This window comes from Phytophthora infestans, genomic scaffold (assembly GCF_000142945.1).
Source record: "Phytophthora infestans T30-4 supercont1.12 genomic scaffold, whole genome shotgun sequence".
In the NCBI taxonomy this organism is placed as follows: domain Eukaryota; phylum Oomycota; class Peronosporomycetes; order Peronosporales; family Peronosporaceae; genus Phytophthora; species Phytophthora infestans.
Window position 1 is genome coordinate 2,926,531 of NW_003303747.1, and position 16,648 is coordinate 2,943,178.

The window sequence follows — 16,648 nt, forward strand, 5'->3', positions numbered from 1 at the left end:
TTCCTTAATTGACTCGGGAGCCTCGGGCAACTACGCCCGTCGCTCACCCTGGAAGTGAGTCAGCTGTATGCTGAGGCACTGGAAGTGCCAACGAGAGATACGATCTCTGTCCGTCTCGCGACGGGGACACTGGTAACTGTGTCGAAGGTCTCTGTCGACCTTGGAGTGAAGTTTGAGAACTTCGATAGGGTGGAACGCTATTTGGTCTTAGACCTGGATGCGAGGTATGACCTCATCCTTGGCATGGCATGGCTGGAACGTCATGAGCCATGGATCGACTGGAAGTCGAAAACGCTGGGTGCGTCGCACCCTGCTCCTAGTGGAGCTTTGGTGAGTCATGAACCCACCTCTGCTAGGAAGCAGAAGCGCTTTTGGCGCGAGCACGAGGCCGAGGCGGCCGTAGTGCTGGACATTGGTATGTCCGAAATTGTTAGCAACGAGGTTGCTGTTTGCCCTGAGGGCGTACGTGGTGCGGCACGTTATCCGCGGAGCGGTGCAGGTCAGGTCAATGACCAACTGCTGGGTCCTGGTGAGGACGAGCGCGGAGTGGCGCGTAATCCACTGAGTGGTATGAATCTGGTCGATGACCTACCGCTGCGTGACCCTAGGGTCGCGGTCGACTGCGAGTCGAGGCATCATGGGCGTGGCCCAGGAGATGCAGGTGAAGTGACACCTAGTTCACTGTGTGAAGGTCAAGAACCTCTTGGCTTTCAGCCGAGTGTCTTGCGAGACACTGTATCCTCTTCGAGGAGTGATGGTGCTGCTGCACCCGGTGGTAGTGACGGAGATGTCGCCACACCGCCCTCATCCGGCCGGGCTCGGTCGCGGAGGGAGAGGAGAAGAAGACGCAGGGCGTCTGTGACGTCTTCGACGTCGGACGATGTGTCCAACGTGACGAGCGGTGATGCTCCACGTGATTGCTGTGAGCAGCTGTATACACTCGTGAACGGAGTGACGGGGGAGGTAGAAGGCGATATCAGCCTTGATACTCTGCCCGCTGCAGATGCTCTGCTAGAGCTGGACGAGATGTCCATTGCCGAGCTCGGCGAAGCCTTAAAGGCAGGCGAGCTAGCCGAGGTGGTCTTGCTGGGACCTGAGGAGGAGTTGAACTCCGTCGTGGACGACGCGGTCCTAGAGGACACCAAGAAGGCGCTGAGCGCAAGAAGTGGATCGGCGATCCTCAAAGATCCTTCGGATCCCTTCTACCCGGTGGTGAAGGAATATGGAGACGTTGTATCAAAAGACCCACCGACGGGCCTGCCTCCGGATCGAGGCGTGTGTCATGAGATTGACCTGGTTCCTGGAACCAAATACTGCGTAACAAGGCAATGGCCTTTGCCGAGAGAGCAGTGTGACGTCATTGACGCATTCTTCCGTGCGAAGCATGAGGCAGGGATGGTGCGTCAGAGTAAGTCTCCGCACTCGACACCCACGTTCTGTGTCAGAAAGCCGAACGGCAAGTGGCGCATTGTTCTTGCTTTTAACAAGCTAAATGCGGCCACTATCCCGGCGCAAACGCCGATTCCTCGCAAGGATGTTCTGCAGAACAACATGGTAGGCTGTACGCTGTACAGCGCGCTCGACTTGGTCGATGGCTACTACCAATTGCTCATGAGAGCGAGCGACATTCCGCTGACAGCGGTGAGTACTCCGAGCGGTATGCTCTGGGAGTGGCTGGTGATGCCCCAGGGGCTGTCGAACGCACCAGCAACGTTCAATCGTCTTGTGACGCAGCTGTTTAGGCCCCACCGGGCGTACGCTCAAACGTACTTTGACGATATATTCGTCCATAGTCGTGCCGAGCACGGAAAGTCAGACGTGGATAACCACATTGACCACTTGCGAGCGGTGCTCGAGTGCATGCGCACTAATAAGTTGTATGCCAACTTGGACAAGTGCGTCTTTGGCGCGGAGGAGATACCTTTCCTCGGGTGCTTCATTGGGAAGCGTGGCTTACGGGCAGATCCTGCCAAAGTCAAGGCCATCGTGGACTGGCCGGTTCCCAAGAACCAAAAAGACTTACGCAAGTGGCTAGGCTTAGCCAATTACTTGCACAAGTACAGTGCGAACTACGCGGAGATGGCTCGGCCATTATCAGATCTCCTTAAGAAGGACGCACCATGGTGCTGGAACGTCGAGCACGACGGAGCCTTCGAGGCTGTGAAGGAGAGCCTTCTCCAGGCTCCGATCCTTGCGCTGCCGGACCCGGATAGTCCGTTTAGCGTCGTCTGTGACGCCTCCGATTTTGCAATCGGTTGTGCTTTACTACAAGCAGACGCCGAAGGGCGTGAACGCGTGATCGCGTTTGAGTCTCGCCAGCTCAAAGCTGCAGAGAAGAACTGTCCAGTTCATGACAAAGAGCTACTTGCAATGAAGTATGCTCTAGTCAAATTCAGGGTACACCTGCTAGGCTCTAAGCCTTTTGTGATCTTTACTGATCATGCGTCGTTACGCACTGCGACACAGTCGCCTCATCTCTCTCAGAGAATGGCAAGATGGCTTTCCTTCTTTGCCGAGTATAACTTCGAGGTGAAGTACAAGCCGGGGCGGCTTAATGTAGTGGCCGATGCGCTCTCGCGCAGGCCGGACTACGAGTTAGCTCATGTCACGACAGTGACGTCGTCAGTGCCTGACTTGATACGCGGAGCGTATGCACAAGACGACATGTGCGTAGCGCTGCTACGGGCTCTTGGGAGCGAAGAGTTTAAAGACTCTGACAAGGAATTGTCTGGGCGCTTACGCGCGAGGCTGCATCGATACTCACTCGATGGCGGCCTGCTGTACTACAGCACCGACGCTGAGGATAACCCTCGTGTAGTCGTTCCTCATGATGAGGATCTAAAGTATCGAATCCTCTATGAGGTTCATGATACGCCCGTGGGCGGGCACTTAGGTCGGGAGAAGACCTATGGCTCGGTGAGCTCGATGTACTGGTGGCCCAAGATGTATAAGTGGGTCGGCACCTATGTACGCACGTGTGAGACGTGTCAACGGACAAAGTCCGCGCCGAGCACGGCAGCGCCATTGGCGAGTTTGCCTGTCCCCAAGGGATGCTGGCAGTCCATGAGTATGGACTTTGTGTTTGGCCTTCCCAAGGATAAGGCGGGAAACACAGGTATAGTGGTCTTTGTAGACCGATTGAGCAAGATGGCTCATTTAGCGGCAGTGTCGGACACCATTGATGGTGAAGGTACAGCTTTGCTGTTTTTAGACCGAGTCTTTCCCCAACATGGCTTGCCTGAGCAATTGTCTCGGATCGAGATCCGCGCTTCACCGCGAAGTTCTGGACGTCCCTCTTCAGAGTGCTCGGCACTCGTTTGGACATGTCCACGGCGGACCATCCGCAGACCGATGGTCAAACCGAACGCGTGAATCGCGTTGTGGAGGATACCCTCCGAAGCGTATGCGCTGAGGCGCCAAAACGCTGGAGCCAGATGCTCCCACACGTTGAGTTCGCATTAAATAATGCAGTGCACGCCTCGACAGGCTACACTCCGTTCTATGTGAACGGCTTGGTTAACCCTCGCGTCCCACTGACGCCGCCACGCAGTGGCTCAGGGCTTGGTGGGGGAGGGATAGCCGAGCGGCTAGCTGATGTCAGCCCTGTTGCGGTTCGCAAGCAAGTCGATGACTTTGTCTCTTTGAGACTGAGCGTAATGCGTCAAGTACGCGACGCTATGGCTGAAAGCCAAGACACGCAGAAGGAACATGCAGATGCCAAGGGCAGAAGCAATGTTGAGAGGTTTGAGGTCGGTGACCAAGTTTTATTAAACGCTAAAAATCTACCTACTCATGCAGTGTCTGCAGTCTTCAAGACGAAGTTAAGACCTCGGTTCATAGGACCGTTCAAGGTCGTGGCCAGGAAGGGCCTAGCGTATACGCTCAACCTTCCGAAGAAGATGCGCACGCATCCGGTCTTCTATGTCGGCTTGCTTAAGCCATACCAAGACCCTGCTCAGGTGAGCGCGGAGGCGTTGGCACCAACGGTGGCTGGGCCACGGACAGCTGCAGGGCAGCAGGTGGTAGAGCCACGGGAGGCTGAACGACAGCAAGTGGTGGATCCACAGATGGCTGATCAACAGCATGTGGCAGAGCCACAGGTCGCGGAGCGAAGTGCTCGAGATGCAGGAGCAAGGCAAGCTGAACGTTCAGCCGAGCAGCTGGACGCTCAAGGTCCGAGACCTGGTTGTGAGTCAACAGTGGTGGCTCTAACCTATCCACAAGGTGGATCATCTCTTCGAGATCGACCGATGGGTGGTGAACGTTCGCGTCGTGGACGCCGGCGTCGTATGGACGCAGACGCCGTTCCGGCAAGTGCTGACTCTCCCCGCGAGAGCCCAGCTGAGGCAAGGCCTCCTCCTGCTCTGCTCGATGAGCATGGTGAGCTCCACTTTCACGTGGAACGCCTTGTGGCGTGGCGTAGACGCCAGGGTCGTACCCAGTACTTAGTGAAGTGGAGGGGTTACCCTCACTCACAGAACTCATGGGAGTTTGAGGTTATCCTCCGGCAAGATTGTACTGACGTCGTTGACGCTTACGACCGGGCACATCATGTGCCGAAGCGCCACCATGGCGTGCGACAGCGTCGCCAGGCGCTGGGCGCCATCCACTAGCGTGGGGAGCGATGAGGTCAGTAGTTGAGCTCAGGCTCTGACCAGTGGATGCAGCAGCCAGCTCGTACGTATGAGCGGTGCTCGCAGCGGGAGCAGGAGGTGGAGAGACCTCGTAGTGTTAGGGACATGGTCCCGAAGGAAGCAGGTGCTTCGTGTTGTGCTGAACAAGGTTCAGGCACAAGCGTCTCGATAGACGCATAGTTGTTTTGAAACAACTTGCTCGATGAGCATGATCCAAATGTGGATGCGCTGTAACAGCGAAAGTGGTGTCCCGCACGGGGATCGAACCACTGGCCTTTGGCTTGACAGGCCGGAGCTCTACCATTGAGCTACAAGGGCGATGCCGTAGTCATCCGAGAACGGACTATCATGTATGAGAGGCTGCGCCCGGTGGATTGAACCACGACTGTGGTTTTCAAAGCCAGCGCTCGACCACTGAGCTGAAAAGGGCGTTGCCCTTAAGCTTGTCCATTCAAGGACAATAGTTCATGGAACGAGAGAGCTGTGCCCTGGCGGGTTCGAACCACCGACATGTGGCTTCCAAAGCCAACGCTCGACCACTGAGCTAAAAGCGGATTGCTCTTAAGCTTGTCCAAGCGTGAACAATCGTTCATGGAACGACAGGGCTGTGCCCTGGTGGGCTCGAACCACCGACCTGTGGCTCTCAAAGCCAGCGCTCAACCATTGAGCTAAAAGGGTGTTGCCCTTAAGCTTGTCCAAGCGTGAACAATCGTTCATGGAACGAGAGGGCTGTGCCCTAGTGGGTTTGAACCACGGACCTATCGCTTGTGAAGCGAGTGTTCAACCGCTGAGCTGTTGTCGACGACTCGAATGAGTCAAGAGCATTGCTCTAAGCGGTTTGCAGCTCTTGGAGTAGGCGCGGAGCGCGAGCGTAGGTCTGAGACCGCATGAGAGCAAGATGCGCGCTGCGCTTGGAGCATTGGGCCGTGGGCCGACGACGAGAAGTTGGGCATCAACGATGCGTAGGCGTTTGTGAGCTCACGGAGCTGTACAACGCTGGTGTGAGGTGTAGTAACCTCCGCCGTCTTAACAAGACGTGACCTCGCTGAGGAGAGTTTCGAGAACGGAATGTTCTCATCTTAGTGGGGGAGAGTGTTACGGGGTTACATGGTGTGGAGCACACAGGGGTACGAAGTACCCGGAGAGTTAACAAACTCTCAGTACATAAGTTGGAGAGTTAACAAGGTCTCTCAGTACGTTGGCTGAAAGCCACACGCTATGCATTTGATTAGGTTTAACTATGCTAGATAGTTAAAGAGATACATTTACCCCTAGGCGGCTTGGCCGCAATAATAGTAAATAAAACACTTCTGGTTTTGAAGCATAAAAGTTAAGGTGTTAACTTTGAGCCCTGGTCTTGGGCTGTAAGTGTCCTTTGGATAAGGAACTTAGTATTAGTGACTCTTTGAGTCGAACGTCTTCCTCTGACGCTAAAGCTACGGCAGCCCCGCTGCAGTCTCAGTGCACTTACCTCGGAGTTGGCCTCACAAGCACGAGGCCAAACGCGGACTGGCGAAGGGTCGCTACTGCAAGATCTTATCGCGAACTGGCCGTCTCGAAAGCTGCAGATTCCAACGGGAAATATGCTGAACACGGAGCTAAACTGGACCCTTGGCCGACCCTTGGAACTTTTTCTCCATGTTTCAGGCTCCAGGATTTGCTGAACAGGGCATCTGGCCCTACCCTGGTACTACCCTAAGTTATACTTCAGTTTACTGAAGTAGGTATATAGCAAAGAACCTAATACAGTCTATTCTTTAATAAGTACTTCTAAGTACCAGTACCACAGTAGTACTTTACTTTACTACAAGTACTGATGTACTTGATTCCTGTTCTGTTTTAGCGAGAAAAGAATCCTGACAATAGCATTTTTATTCTTTACCTACAGTACACCTTGTATCGTCCATTGCTGTAAATAAGCTGCCAAATTCGGCAAGAACCAACACCCATGGTCAGGGCTGTGCAGTAATCCGGCCCACCAGTAGAAAATAGTACTGTAGTACTATTAGTATTACTATAGTACTCAGTAACTCGGCCAATTTTGATACTACTGTTACAGCAGTACTCAGTAACTCAGATTGGAGCTCGGATAGTACTATCGAATTACTGCCAAGATCCAGAAGAAGAAGGAACACGCTCCGTTTTGACCACCACACTGGATTTCCGAATGGCTTGATCACTAAGCTGTATGCGGCATCGGTATGTCTATCGTGTCATGTTCCCGTCGTTTTCTTCACTCGAACACGACGGGTTTGCAAGTTGAATGGCTGCTGATGAGCCTTCAAGCACAATTGCAAAGTAATTTCGTTCAGCGAGTCCTGTTCGGGTCTGATGCGCAGGCCAGTCTCATTTACTTGCGATCTGAGCGAGCTTTCACTCAGTTTGCGATTTTCATTGCAACCCAGACTTCCTTTCCAGCCCGCTCAACGCCTCTCTCGCGCCAATGAAGTGCTCTTTTGTTTGATGTGACTACCCCGACATCGCGGTAGCGGATCCTTGCTCCGTTTGCCAAAGGCCGGTCCATCATCTCTGCTCTAACAGCCTATACGACCCGGACAACATCGCCGTGCGGTAAGTAATCTTTAAACATTATAGATATTCTATGGTTGAATTCACTTTACTAACCTATGCGTTATATATTTTGCAGCGCGTCGTGTGTCACGAATTGGAGAGCCAAGAATCTGTCTGCGGGGACCGTTGCTGCGGACGATCGGCGACATACCGGATTAAGGGGCAAGTTATGAAGAGGCTGCCCACGCCTACGGCTGAGTCGGTGGTTATCTTGTTGCTCGACCCCCGAACGAAGTTCACGGCCGACAGTCTCATTCATCATCCAAAGCTACGCCAAGAAGCCGCCGTTGGTGGGGTTGTCTCTGGTGAAGGCTTCGATGATACCGCTGGGCTCGCAGAAGCCGCAGGTGATGTGGATACCGTTATAAGCAAGGGCAAGCAAATGCTTCGCAACGCACACCGAGAAGTTTTTCGGGCAATCCACGGTTCCACCACGAATAACAGCCTGCACACGGACGTGGATACACCACCGAACCTGGACTTGGTACCGTCGGTTGACGACGAGTTAGTGATGTGTGGCGCGCCATTGGTTGCTTCATCTTCAAGCAACACGCCTGTGGCCAGCCGTCACGACCGAGCCGATGAGGTCCTTGCGAAGTGGTACCAGCACAGTATGAACTGGGTACCCGTTGCGCTCCAACAAGCATCGGACGACCAGTTGACGGAAGCAGACTTTCACCAAGTTACTCCTAGTCCGACGCAGAAACGACGTTTGCTGGAACTTGCAAGCTCTATGCGACCACATCGACATTTTCCATTGGTACCGTGAGACTAGGGCTGCAACATTGCCGTCAATTGCTGCTCTTGCCCGTGTATCGCTAGGCCGGAGCCCCTCGAACGCCTTTCAAGAGCGTGTCTTCTCAACGGGAGCCTTTGTCATGGGACCTCTACGTACAAGCACAGACAGCCGTCGAGCTGAGATCCAGGTGCTGATGAAGCACAACCGTGCGGAGATTCGGCGAATGGAACATGCGAGCATCCGCGTTTGCGAGAAGATTGACCATGCAGCGTCCCTCTAGTTGGTCGAGCAGCGGGAGCACAAGCGAGAGTGTGGACCGCACAAGCGAGAGTGTGGACCACACTTGACAATATTAAGTTGGTCGTAAGCAGTAGTTAGATAATTACAGTACTTCTACTAGGTAGTTCAGACGCCGTGAATCGAGTTACTGAGTACTGCAGAAGGTTTCAGCTTTGCATCCTTCTACTGCCGCCAGTACTTTGGAAAAAGTGGCAGTACTGCACAGCCCTGCCCATGCTTGTAGAAGTATCAATTATTGAGCAAGTGGCTATTAGCATTGTTAAATGGGGAGGCGCGTTGAAAATAGTTCCAAGTCGTAGCTGGCAGCTTCACTGTACACTTTATAGATGCACAAGGCGTACCCGCCACAATTTTACCACAACTTGCGGTTAGCTTGCATCGCAAGTTAAGTCTATGCACTTCGGACACGGCGAGCTGCGTCACGAGCCTCACGTTCATCAAGTGTTGGGTCAACCCGCATAAGAGCTTCCCAGAGCTCAAGCTGTCGAGTTCGTCGACCTGCAAATAACTGCATGAAGGAGTGGGCAGCGAAAAGCAAAAGTACAGTTAGATAATCAATCAGGCTGAATCAGTGATTATTCTGCTTGTAGAGACTTACTCGCTCGGTGCCTCGAAGGGTGGAATACTGGAAAATCATTCTGTCGCGAACAATTTGCTCAGTCTCACGCTTCTTCTGCAAAATTTGCTCCTGCAGGGCAAGTAGCTGCTGTTTGTATATGGACGTTGAAGCTGACATCGGCATTTTGAGTGTGTCCAAACTGTACATAGCGGGTCCGAGTTGCTGTGGTGTGGAAGGAGGTGGGGGCGGTTGTTTTTCACTCTGGCGAAGTAAAGGCTCTGTATCACGCTGATGCACCTCGGTTCCCAGGTCAACACTTCGTAATGGCGTTGTAAAAGGCGCCGGCGGCGTCGAAATGAACACGTTGTGCATGCCATCAGGAATGAGATCTGCTTGGATCGCAGCGTGATTGCCAGTAAATTGAGTACAAGCGTCCTTCATTTCGATGCGTTTTTCGTCACTGATCTCAGCTCTAATGATTGATACGTGCGGCCGTGATGCCGCAGTCACGCCTTCAACGCCAGGTCTCGCTTTCGGAGGATCGTCCTTTTGTATCGGCACCACCGGAATTTCAGGCAACCCAACGACTTTGTGACTTAAATGTTGTTGACTGTCCTCCCTGCCGACAACAATGTCGTTTGGTGAAGACTGTTTAGGCAAGCTGCCTTCTGGTGCCATTTCTGACATTGTTGCTGAATTGGTAGTAGCTTGCATCGGTAATTTCACAGATAGTTGCTCTGCAACTGCAGGAACGACGATATTGTCGTCACGGACTTCATGAAAACTTTTCGAATCAAGGAATGCAACCTGCTCCTCGTTATCGCTCGAGCCAGACAGAGATCTCGACTCAGAGTTCTGCGGCGTGGGATCTCTTTGGATCGGCGGTACGTGTCCGTCAACTTCATCGTCAGAGAAATCCATTGAGTAGTCAAAGGTTTTCTCGGCGATGGTGTTAGCCGATATTGGTGGCGTCGTGGTAGCTATCGCTGAATCTTCCTCGAATGCATCTTCTTCATAAACGGCACTCTCAGACGCAATCGATTGCTCCGGTTTCAGTGACGTGAAGGTTGGCGTGCCTTGGCTGCGTTGGGTATCGTGGGTTTGGTTGACTACGACATGACTTTGGCTTAGACTCTCTCCCTGAAATGACTCATTGTAGTCGTCGGCGCCCTCCTCTGTTTTTGGTTGGGTTTCTGATGGCGTCGAGGTGGCAGTAACACCTCCCGGTTGCTCGTCTGTTGCATCGCTGTGAAACGAAATGATGCTGTCTTCAACCTCGCTATTGCTCTCATCCTGGCGAGAAGTAGGTGTTGCACTCTTTGTTGGGGACACATGAGTTGCGTTGGGGAGAGGAATCTGACCGCTTCTATGGCTGCTTTCATCTTGATCATCATCTTGAAGCACTTCAACATGCTTGGGTCCTCGCTTCGAGGTAAGATCATCGCTTACTGAATTCTGAGGCAGTTCGCTGTCTTGTGCTTTGGAACCGGTCATACCATTTGCGGTCGCGGTATTGGTGTTGAGTTCTGTGTCTCCATCTGAAGAACCTATGAGCGACTCATCATCGTCGTCCAAGTCTAGACTTATGCGTCGCCTGCGCAAATTACTTTTCAGACTACTATCATTTTGTTTGAATAACAGAACAATACAGAACTCACCTGGCCGCGGTGTTGGATCCATTAGAGGCACCTATGCCTCCACTTGAATACTTCGAAAGGAAGTTTTTAGCTCTATCAAGAGCACTTCCAGATGAAGGAGTCGGTGTTTTGATGTCGCTGGTGCTTTTGGCTGGCTGCTTTAAACTCGACCCTGAACTTTGGCGCGTGGTGCGGTCGCTATCGTCGCCACTGCTGAGACCGCTCATGTTGCTGAGACTACCGCTGATATCACTCGCATCTGCATCGCTGTCAAAGGAGCTAGGGTACTTAATTGTCGTATGAGAGGCTGCAGGTATCGCGATCTCGAAGTCATACGGGTCGTCACCCATTCTTGGCTACCTAACCAAGCGATAATAAAAAGTCGCCATCCGACCGTCGGTTCACATTGTGGTCGGCAGTTTTGATCGCGTTTTGGTCACTGGCCACTTTTGGTACGAAACGAGTTGCCAAGAAGTTTGATTCAATCTTTACTGTTCATGTACATGTGTGTGTATGCACCTGCAGTTTACTTTGTGCAGTAGCTTAGCCATCCACGGCACGTCCGATCGGTGGAAAAACGTCGCCAGACCTGTTACCTGCCGTCCCACCACTCGCAAGTTTGTCCTCGAGAGCTTTCACTGCCCGACGCAGCTCTTCGATTTCGGTTCTCTGCCTGGCAATGAGCACGTCGGGATCTCCACCTGCTGCTTCCAAAGCTGCCGCCAAGGACTTGCCACTGTTGACCTTTTCCCGATTCATTCCGATTCCTGTAGTTGCCAACGTCGCCCGTTCCATCTGAAGATTGTTCTTGGCAGCAATGAGTGCACTGCGGAGATCATTGATCTCACGAATGAGAAGCATATTATCAGACGTGGCCCGTAAGTTTTCGCGCTGATGTTCCTGCGCATCGGCTGCGTATTTGCGCTTTAGGACGTGCACCGACTTTTCAAGGTATTGCTTCTGCCGGGCATACTCGAGCTGAATCTCAGCTTCCACTTCTCCTCCTGCACCCAAGCTGGCTGAACCAAAGCCTCCAGGGCCATTGTCGGGAGTGACGTACTTGTTGTAAAGTTGCGCTACCTGGAGAGCAAGCTCCTTGGGTGATTGAAGATGGCGAACACACTCGTGGAGGTCGCACCGGAAACGTCTCATCGATGTTTGTTGATCGCTTAGAACTTGACGATGGCCAGCAATAGCCTTCTGAAGAGAGTTAATGCGCTGCCGCTGCTCTCCGATTAGCACATCGAGCTGTGCGTTGCTTTTGTGAAAGAGTTCTAGCTCCTGGTCCATCTCTTTGATCTGAGCCTTCATATCGGCGATTTCATTTTCACGTGGCTCAATGGCTCGCTTCAATTCCTTGATCTTGTAGTCCAGAACAAACTTGAACTTCTCCAGTTCCTGGTTCTTCTTCTTCAGGTCATAAATCCGCTTCTCCTTCTCTCCGATGGTCTCATCACGTGCGCGTATCTCCCGTTTGAGAGCTTGAATCTCTTTTTCAAGTTGTTTTATGGCTTCAATCAGTTCTTTTTCCTTCTCTAGCAGCAGTTTAATTTGGTCGCGCTGATCTTCGATATCCTTCTGCAGCGCAGAAAACTTCTTCTTCATGATGCCATTCTCGCCCTTGAACCGAAGCGTCGCCTCGCGTTCAGCCTGCACCTTGTCTTCATATTTTTTCTTAAGTGCCTCGATTTCTTCGTCCACGTCCGCCTCGACTTGTGCCACCGTTTCACGATACTCGCGACCCAATTCGTCCTTCTCCTCCTCCATTTGTATCCGCAACTGGCGATCCTCATTCAGACGTTGCTCAAAGTCTTCCGTCACGTCAGCCACGTATTTATCGTGGGTAGTCACGAGGCGTTGTTGCTCACTTTTCCAGTGTTGAGACTGTGCCTCACGCTGGGTGAGCACCTCCTGGTATTGCTCAACCTCCTTCATGATCTTCTGCTGGAATGCCGCCTCAGTCTCCTGCATCTGTTGCAAATGGTGCTCTTCTAACTGCTTGATCTTCTCCTCGTACTCCATTTCAATGTCGTTCTTGTCTTCTCTCAAGAGCTCGTACTTGTTCTTCTCCAGCTCAATTTCGTGTGTGAACTTCTCCGTAAGGTCTTTGAGGTTTTCATTGTACGTCATGTCTTTAAGCCGCAGTTGGTACTCATTGTGGAGCATGAGTTCATCCACCTTGTTCTTTAGCTCCAGCATCAACGTGTTCTTTTCCTCTAGATCTGACTTTGTCACCAGAATCTCTTCAGAAAACGAAGCCATGCTACCTCCATGCCCTCCATAACCCTCATGATGGTACGATGAAGTGCCAGCATAGCCACCGCTGATTGCAGCTGCTGCAACTGATGAAGCTGACAGAGAAATATCCCCGTCCCTCCCAGTATTTCGACTTGGGCGTCCTTCCTTGTCTCGTACTTCGAAGATACATACCGCGCCATCCTCACCAGCGGCAAAGAGGAACTGATCGTCGAAAGACACGCGCAGTCGAGTAATAGGAGCACTGAGACATTGAAACTCGGTCGATTCTCCCGTAAGCGGGAACTTGAAAGCTCGTATTGCTCCTGGACGATCGGGCTCTGCCCCAGCACCAAAAAGTAGGCGCTGGGACCCACACAGCACCAGCTGGCCCAGAGTGGCGTCACACAAAAATTCTTTGGTTAGTTGGGATGACGGGACCTCGATCTCCTTAAGCAAACGATCGCCGCCCACAGCGTAGATAGCGGTTCCTTCACGATTGCAAAGCGCCGAGTAGTAGGACACACCCTTTTGTACGAACTCAGCCTCACGCTTTGCCTCATCAAGATCCCAGTGGTATACTGCGCCATCAAGTCCAGCAGAGACAATACTGGAATCGTCAGCATTCCAGTAAAGACTGCGCACCTTGCCGTTGTGACCTCGAAGTGTAGCTACTAATTCACCCGTGAAAAGAGAGAATACCTGAATGGTATTGCCGTTAACTGCCGCAAAGAGATGCCCCCCAGTGCTGAACTGACACTCGCGACAAGCCTTCACTGGGAGCTCCTTGAAAGAGCGAATGTCATCCATGAGGATATTCAGCAGACGAAGTTTGTCTGCAAAGCCAACCAGCAGGTGTAATCCAGAAGGATGGCAGGCGACACTGAAAGCTTCTTCATTAAAGCGCTTGACCACCTCGCAGGTACGATCAATATAGTTCCAGACACGAACGGTTCGATCCAAACCACACGTCACGAGGAGCGGCTTGCGCACACACACGTCCATACCAGTCACGTGCAATACACCGCCGCTACCTCCACCAGTAGCGGTGTTCGGGTCGCTTGGCTGATGGAAGCTTGTAATCACGTATTCCACATCCTCACTTTGAGTTGTCGCAGTGTCTGATGCTGCTGCACCAGACGCGCCACCAAGGCTAGCATTACCGGACTCATCCACCACCGAAACAGTAGCAGGGACGCCAGAATGCACTCCTGATACGTGAATTTGGTAGGGGAAAGTGAGTAGTTGAGCGTTGGAGGTGGTGACAACGATGACATCTTCATTAGGGCTCACGGCAATTGTCGCGACGTAGCCTGACCCTGGGTCGACGCGGACGAGCCGCTGCAGCGTTAGCGTATTGGCTGCATCCTCAAGGGAAATGATCTTCTTGTGACGATGGCATCGGACTAGCTTCCTCCTCAACAGACGTCGTCCTGGGCGAATCAGCATGATCTCCAGCGTCATTTAAGACTACTCCGAACATGGCTACCGTATTATCACTGAGTCCACACAGGAGCCCTTTAGTGGTTGCCGTCAAGCTGTGTACACCTCTGCCTGGCCCCGGAGACGCACTGAGACGAGTAATAAATTCTCCTCCGTGGAAAAGCATCAGATCCCCCGCGGCAGATCCAGCGACTAGATAGTCGTCGCTCTGCTTCAGCCACGCGTGCGCAAGGAAAATATGACTCTCCATTCGAGGGCTGGGCAATGGGCGGAAGGCTGTCTCGAGCACTCGAAAGAAGCGAATAAGCCCCACTCCAGTAACACACACCAATCCAGCATCCACATCGCTAAATGAACACGCAGATACTTGAGGTGGGCAAGCCGCGGATGCAATACCGCCGGAGTTGTTTGAGCCAGACGCTATCAAATTAGCGTCCGAGGGCGATGAGTTTAAGTGAGCCATGCTCCCACCAATGGTATGTTGCGTCGACTGGCCTGCGAGTGCCAGCATGGCCGAGCTTGGAGATGCGTGGGGTGCCATGACGTGAAGAGGGGCCTTGACACTGGCCACTGGCTTGCCTTTAGACCAATTCCAGCAAGTCAGCATCCAGCCGGGGGACCCCCCTTGAGTTAGTAGCAACTGATTATCAGCGCTGAAGGCCATACTGACGTAGCTTCGAGCCTGAGCATCGGCAGGGCTCAGCACTTTGCGTTTCTTGAGCGTCTTGAGGTCGAAAATACTAACAAGCGCTCGCTCGCTGCGCTCTGCAACAGCAAGAAAGCGGCGACTGGGAGTTAAAGCTGTAGCAGTGACGCCCTCGGAGGCTTCCGTGCCGGCGATAAATTTCTGGCGCTTATCGTCCAGGGAGCACACGATAATGTGGTGACCGGCTGGATACGCCACCGTTTGGTCGTCGACGAAAGCCACATTCGAGTGGGCATCCAGCTTAAGACCGAAGATGTGGCTGAGCAGATACAAACGGTCAGTGAGGTTGCCGTCGTGAGGACTAGGAAGGACAGCGTACGCTTACCGGGGTATGAGATTGACCGTCGCCATAGCACGCACGTCGCCAGCGGACAATCGGTGAAGTTTAGGCTGAGGTCTGTCGGTTGGGGAAACGTTGCGTATTTCGTGGGCATCGCTGCGGTTTCATGCCGTGACCCAAGCGCCTTGGAATCCAACTTGGATGCATCCTCACTTCTTGCCGTTGGAAACCTCCACCAGACAAACGAGTCGTTGGCAACGATCAACGTCGCCTTACCGGTATACCTACTTCGAAGTACACGTACCTGCTTACGGACGCACCGTGACGAATCAAGCACCACTTTTAATGCAGTATACTGTTCATACATGTATGATGTACTAGCACATGTACGTTGCAGCATGTCCCGCTGCGAATCGCATGCCATAGGCACCAGGATAGTACAAGAAGAGGCTGCGCACTTGCTGGGCGACGCAGCTACTGCCTCGGATCAGTTCACAGGTACAGTAACGGTAATACCGCTCCGGTGTTTCTTCTGTATCCATGTCATGGAATCCATGATGGCTCTGCTCTTCCGACGTTATCAGTCAGCTTTAAGGACAAATGACAAGAAGCGAGGTACAACTCATCCTGATGTAGGCGTGGCTTGAATATCCAAAATTTAGATTTATGCTGTCAGCTAAGCGCAATCTTTTCGTACTCCTGGACTTGGGAGTTGAGAGAGGCCGCTTGCGCTGCACCGTGCAGCAGTGCACGTACGGTATAAGCCACTGTTGGAAGCTCTCTCATTTGTCGCCACAAGGCGTTTGTTACATTTAAGAATTTCACAGCAGCGAACCACTGTCACACTCGTTGCAAGCAGCTCATAGATACTTGTACTAGAGGTCTTGTATCTAAGCTTAAGAGACACTACAGGTGCGAACGGCGTTGCAGGTTGGATATTTGAGCCACGCGACTTTGGCCATAATTTGAAATCACTACCGGTACTGTACGTTGAGTCTCTTCAAGAGACTCTCTTGTGCCTATGAATCATAGTATGATAGGCAGCCCAGGATTCCTGGCAACCGTTGCCGCAAGTTGCGGCCCGCAACCGTTGCGGCAACGGGAAGACGACAGCTGCGGCGAAAAACACCACCAAGTGATGTCTCCAAATCCGCGACCTCATCACGATCTGGATCGATGTATCAAGCGATGTGAAGTCACCAGTCGCGCGTCGGTCGCCCAGCGCGATTGGCCTGCTCACGTTGCAGACCGCGTTCAGGCCGACAAGGGATAACGCATCGAAAATATGGCGGGGTAAAGTGCCTTGTTTCGCTCTGTAGCCTACAGTGTAGGGCCTACAGTGTAGGCTACGGATATAGCGCTACTGTACAGTCTAGAGTCTGAGTCAGACAGTCTGTAGCGCATATCCTGCGGAAGATCCCTCGATTTGGAGACGCAAGCACGTGATGGCGCACCGAGAGCGAAGCCCGCGCAGCTGCAACAAAGCAGTCGGTGGCCAGCCACCTCTGCGAGGCGCCTGTCCAGAGGCTCTGGACGGACGCCTT

General features: G+C 52.7%; 2 protein-coding genes and 1 pseudogene across 3 annotated transcripts; 1 reads left to right on the top strand and 2 right to left on the bottom strand.

Annotated features, from left to right (window-relative positions):
* Positions 1–4,995: 4,995 nt before the first annotated feature.
* Positions 4,996–5,064, bottom strand: PITG_26941 (annotated as a pseudogene). Its single transcript has one exon. The product of its transcript is annotated as a tRNA-OTHER (tRNA).
* A 5,919-nt stretch (positions 5,065–10,983) lies between these two features.
* PITG_08216 (WD domain-containing protein, putative) lies at positions 10,984–15,175 on the bottom strand (the record flags this gene model as incomplete). The annotated part of the gene is made up of 5 exons (XM_002904328.1): positions 10,984–14,081; positions 14,248–14,538; positions 14,590–14,697; positions 14,785–15,083; positions 15,150–15,175. The coding sequence occupies 5 exons, from the start codon at positions 15,173–15,175 to the stop codon at positions 10,984–10,986; spliced, it is 3,822 nt and encodes a 1,273-aa protein (XP_002904374.1).
* Positions 15,176–15,502: 327 nt separating this feature from the next.
* PITG_08217 (uncharacterized protein) lies at positions 15,503–16,377 on the top strand (the record flags this gene model as incomplete). The annotated part of the gene is made up of 2 exons (XM_002904329.1): positions 15,503–15,602; positions 16,145–16,377. 2 exons carry the CDS (start codon positions 15,503–15,505, stop codon positions 16,375–16,377), a joined length of 333 nt encoding a protein of 110 aa, XP_002904375.1.
* Between the last annotated feature and the right edge of the window lie 271 nt (positions 16,378–16,648).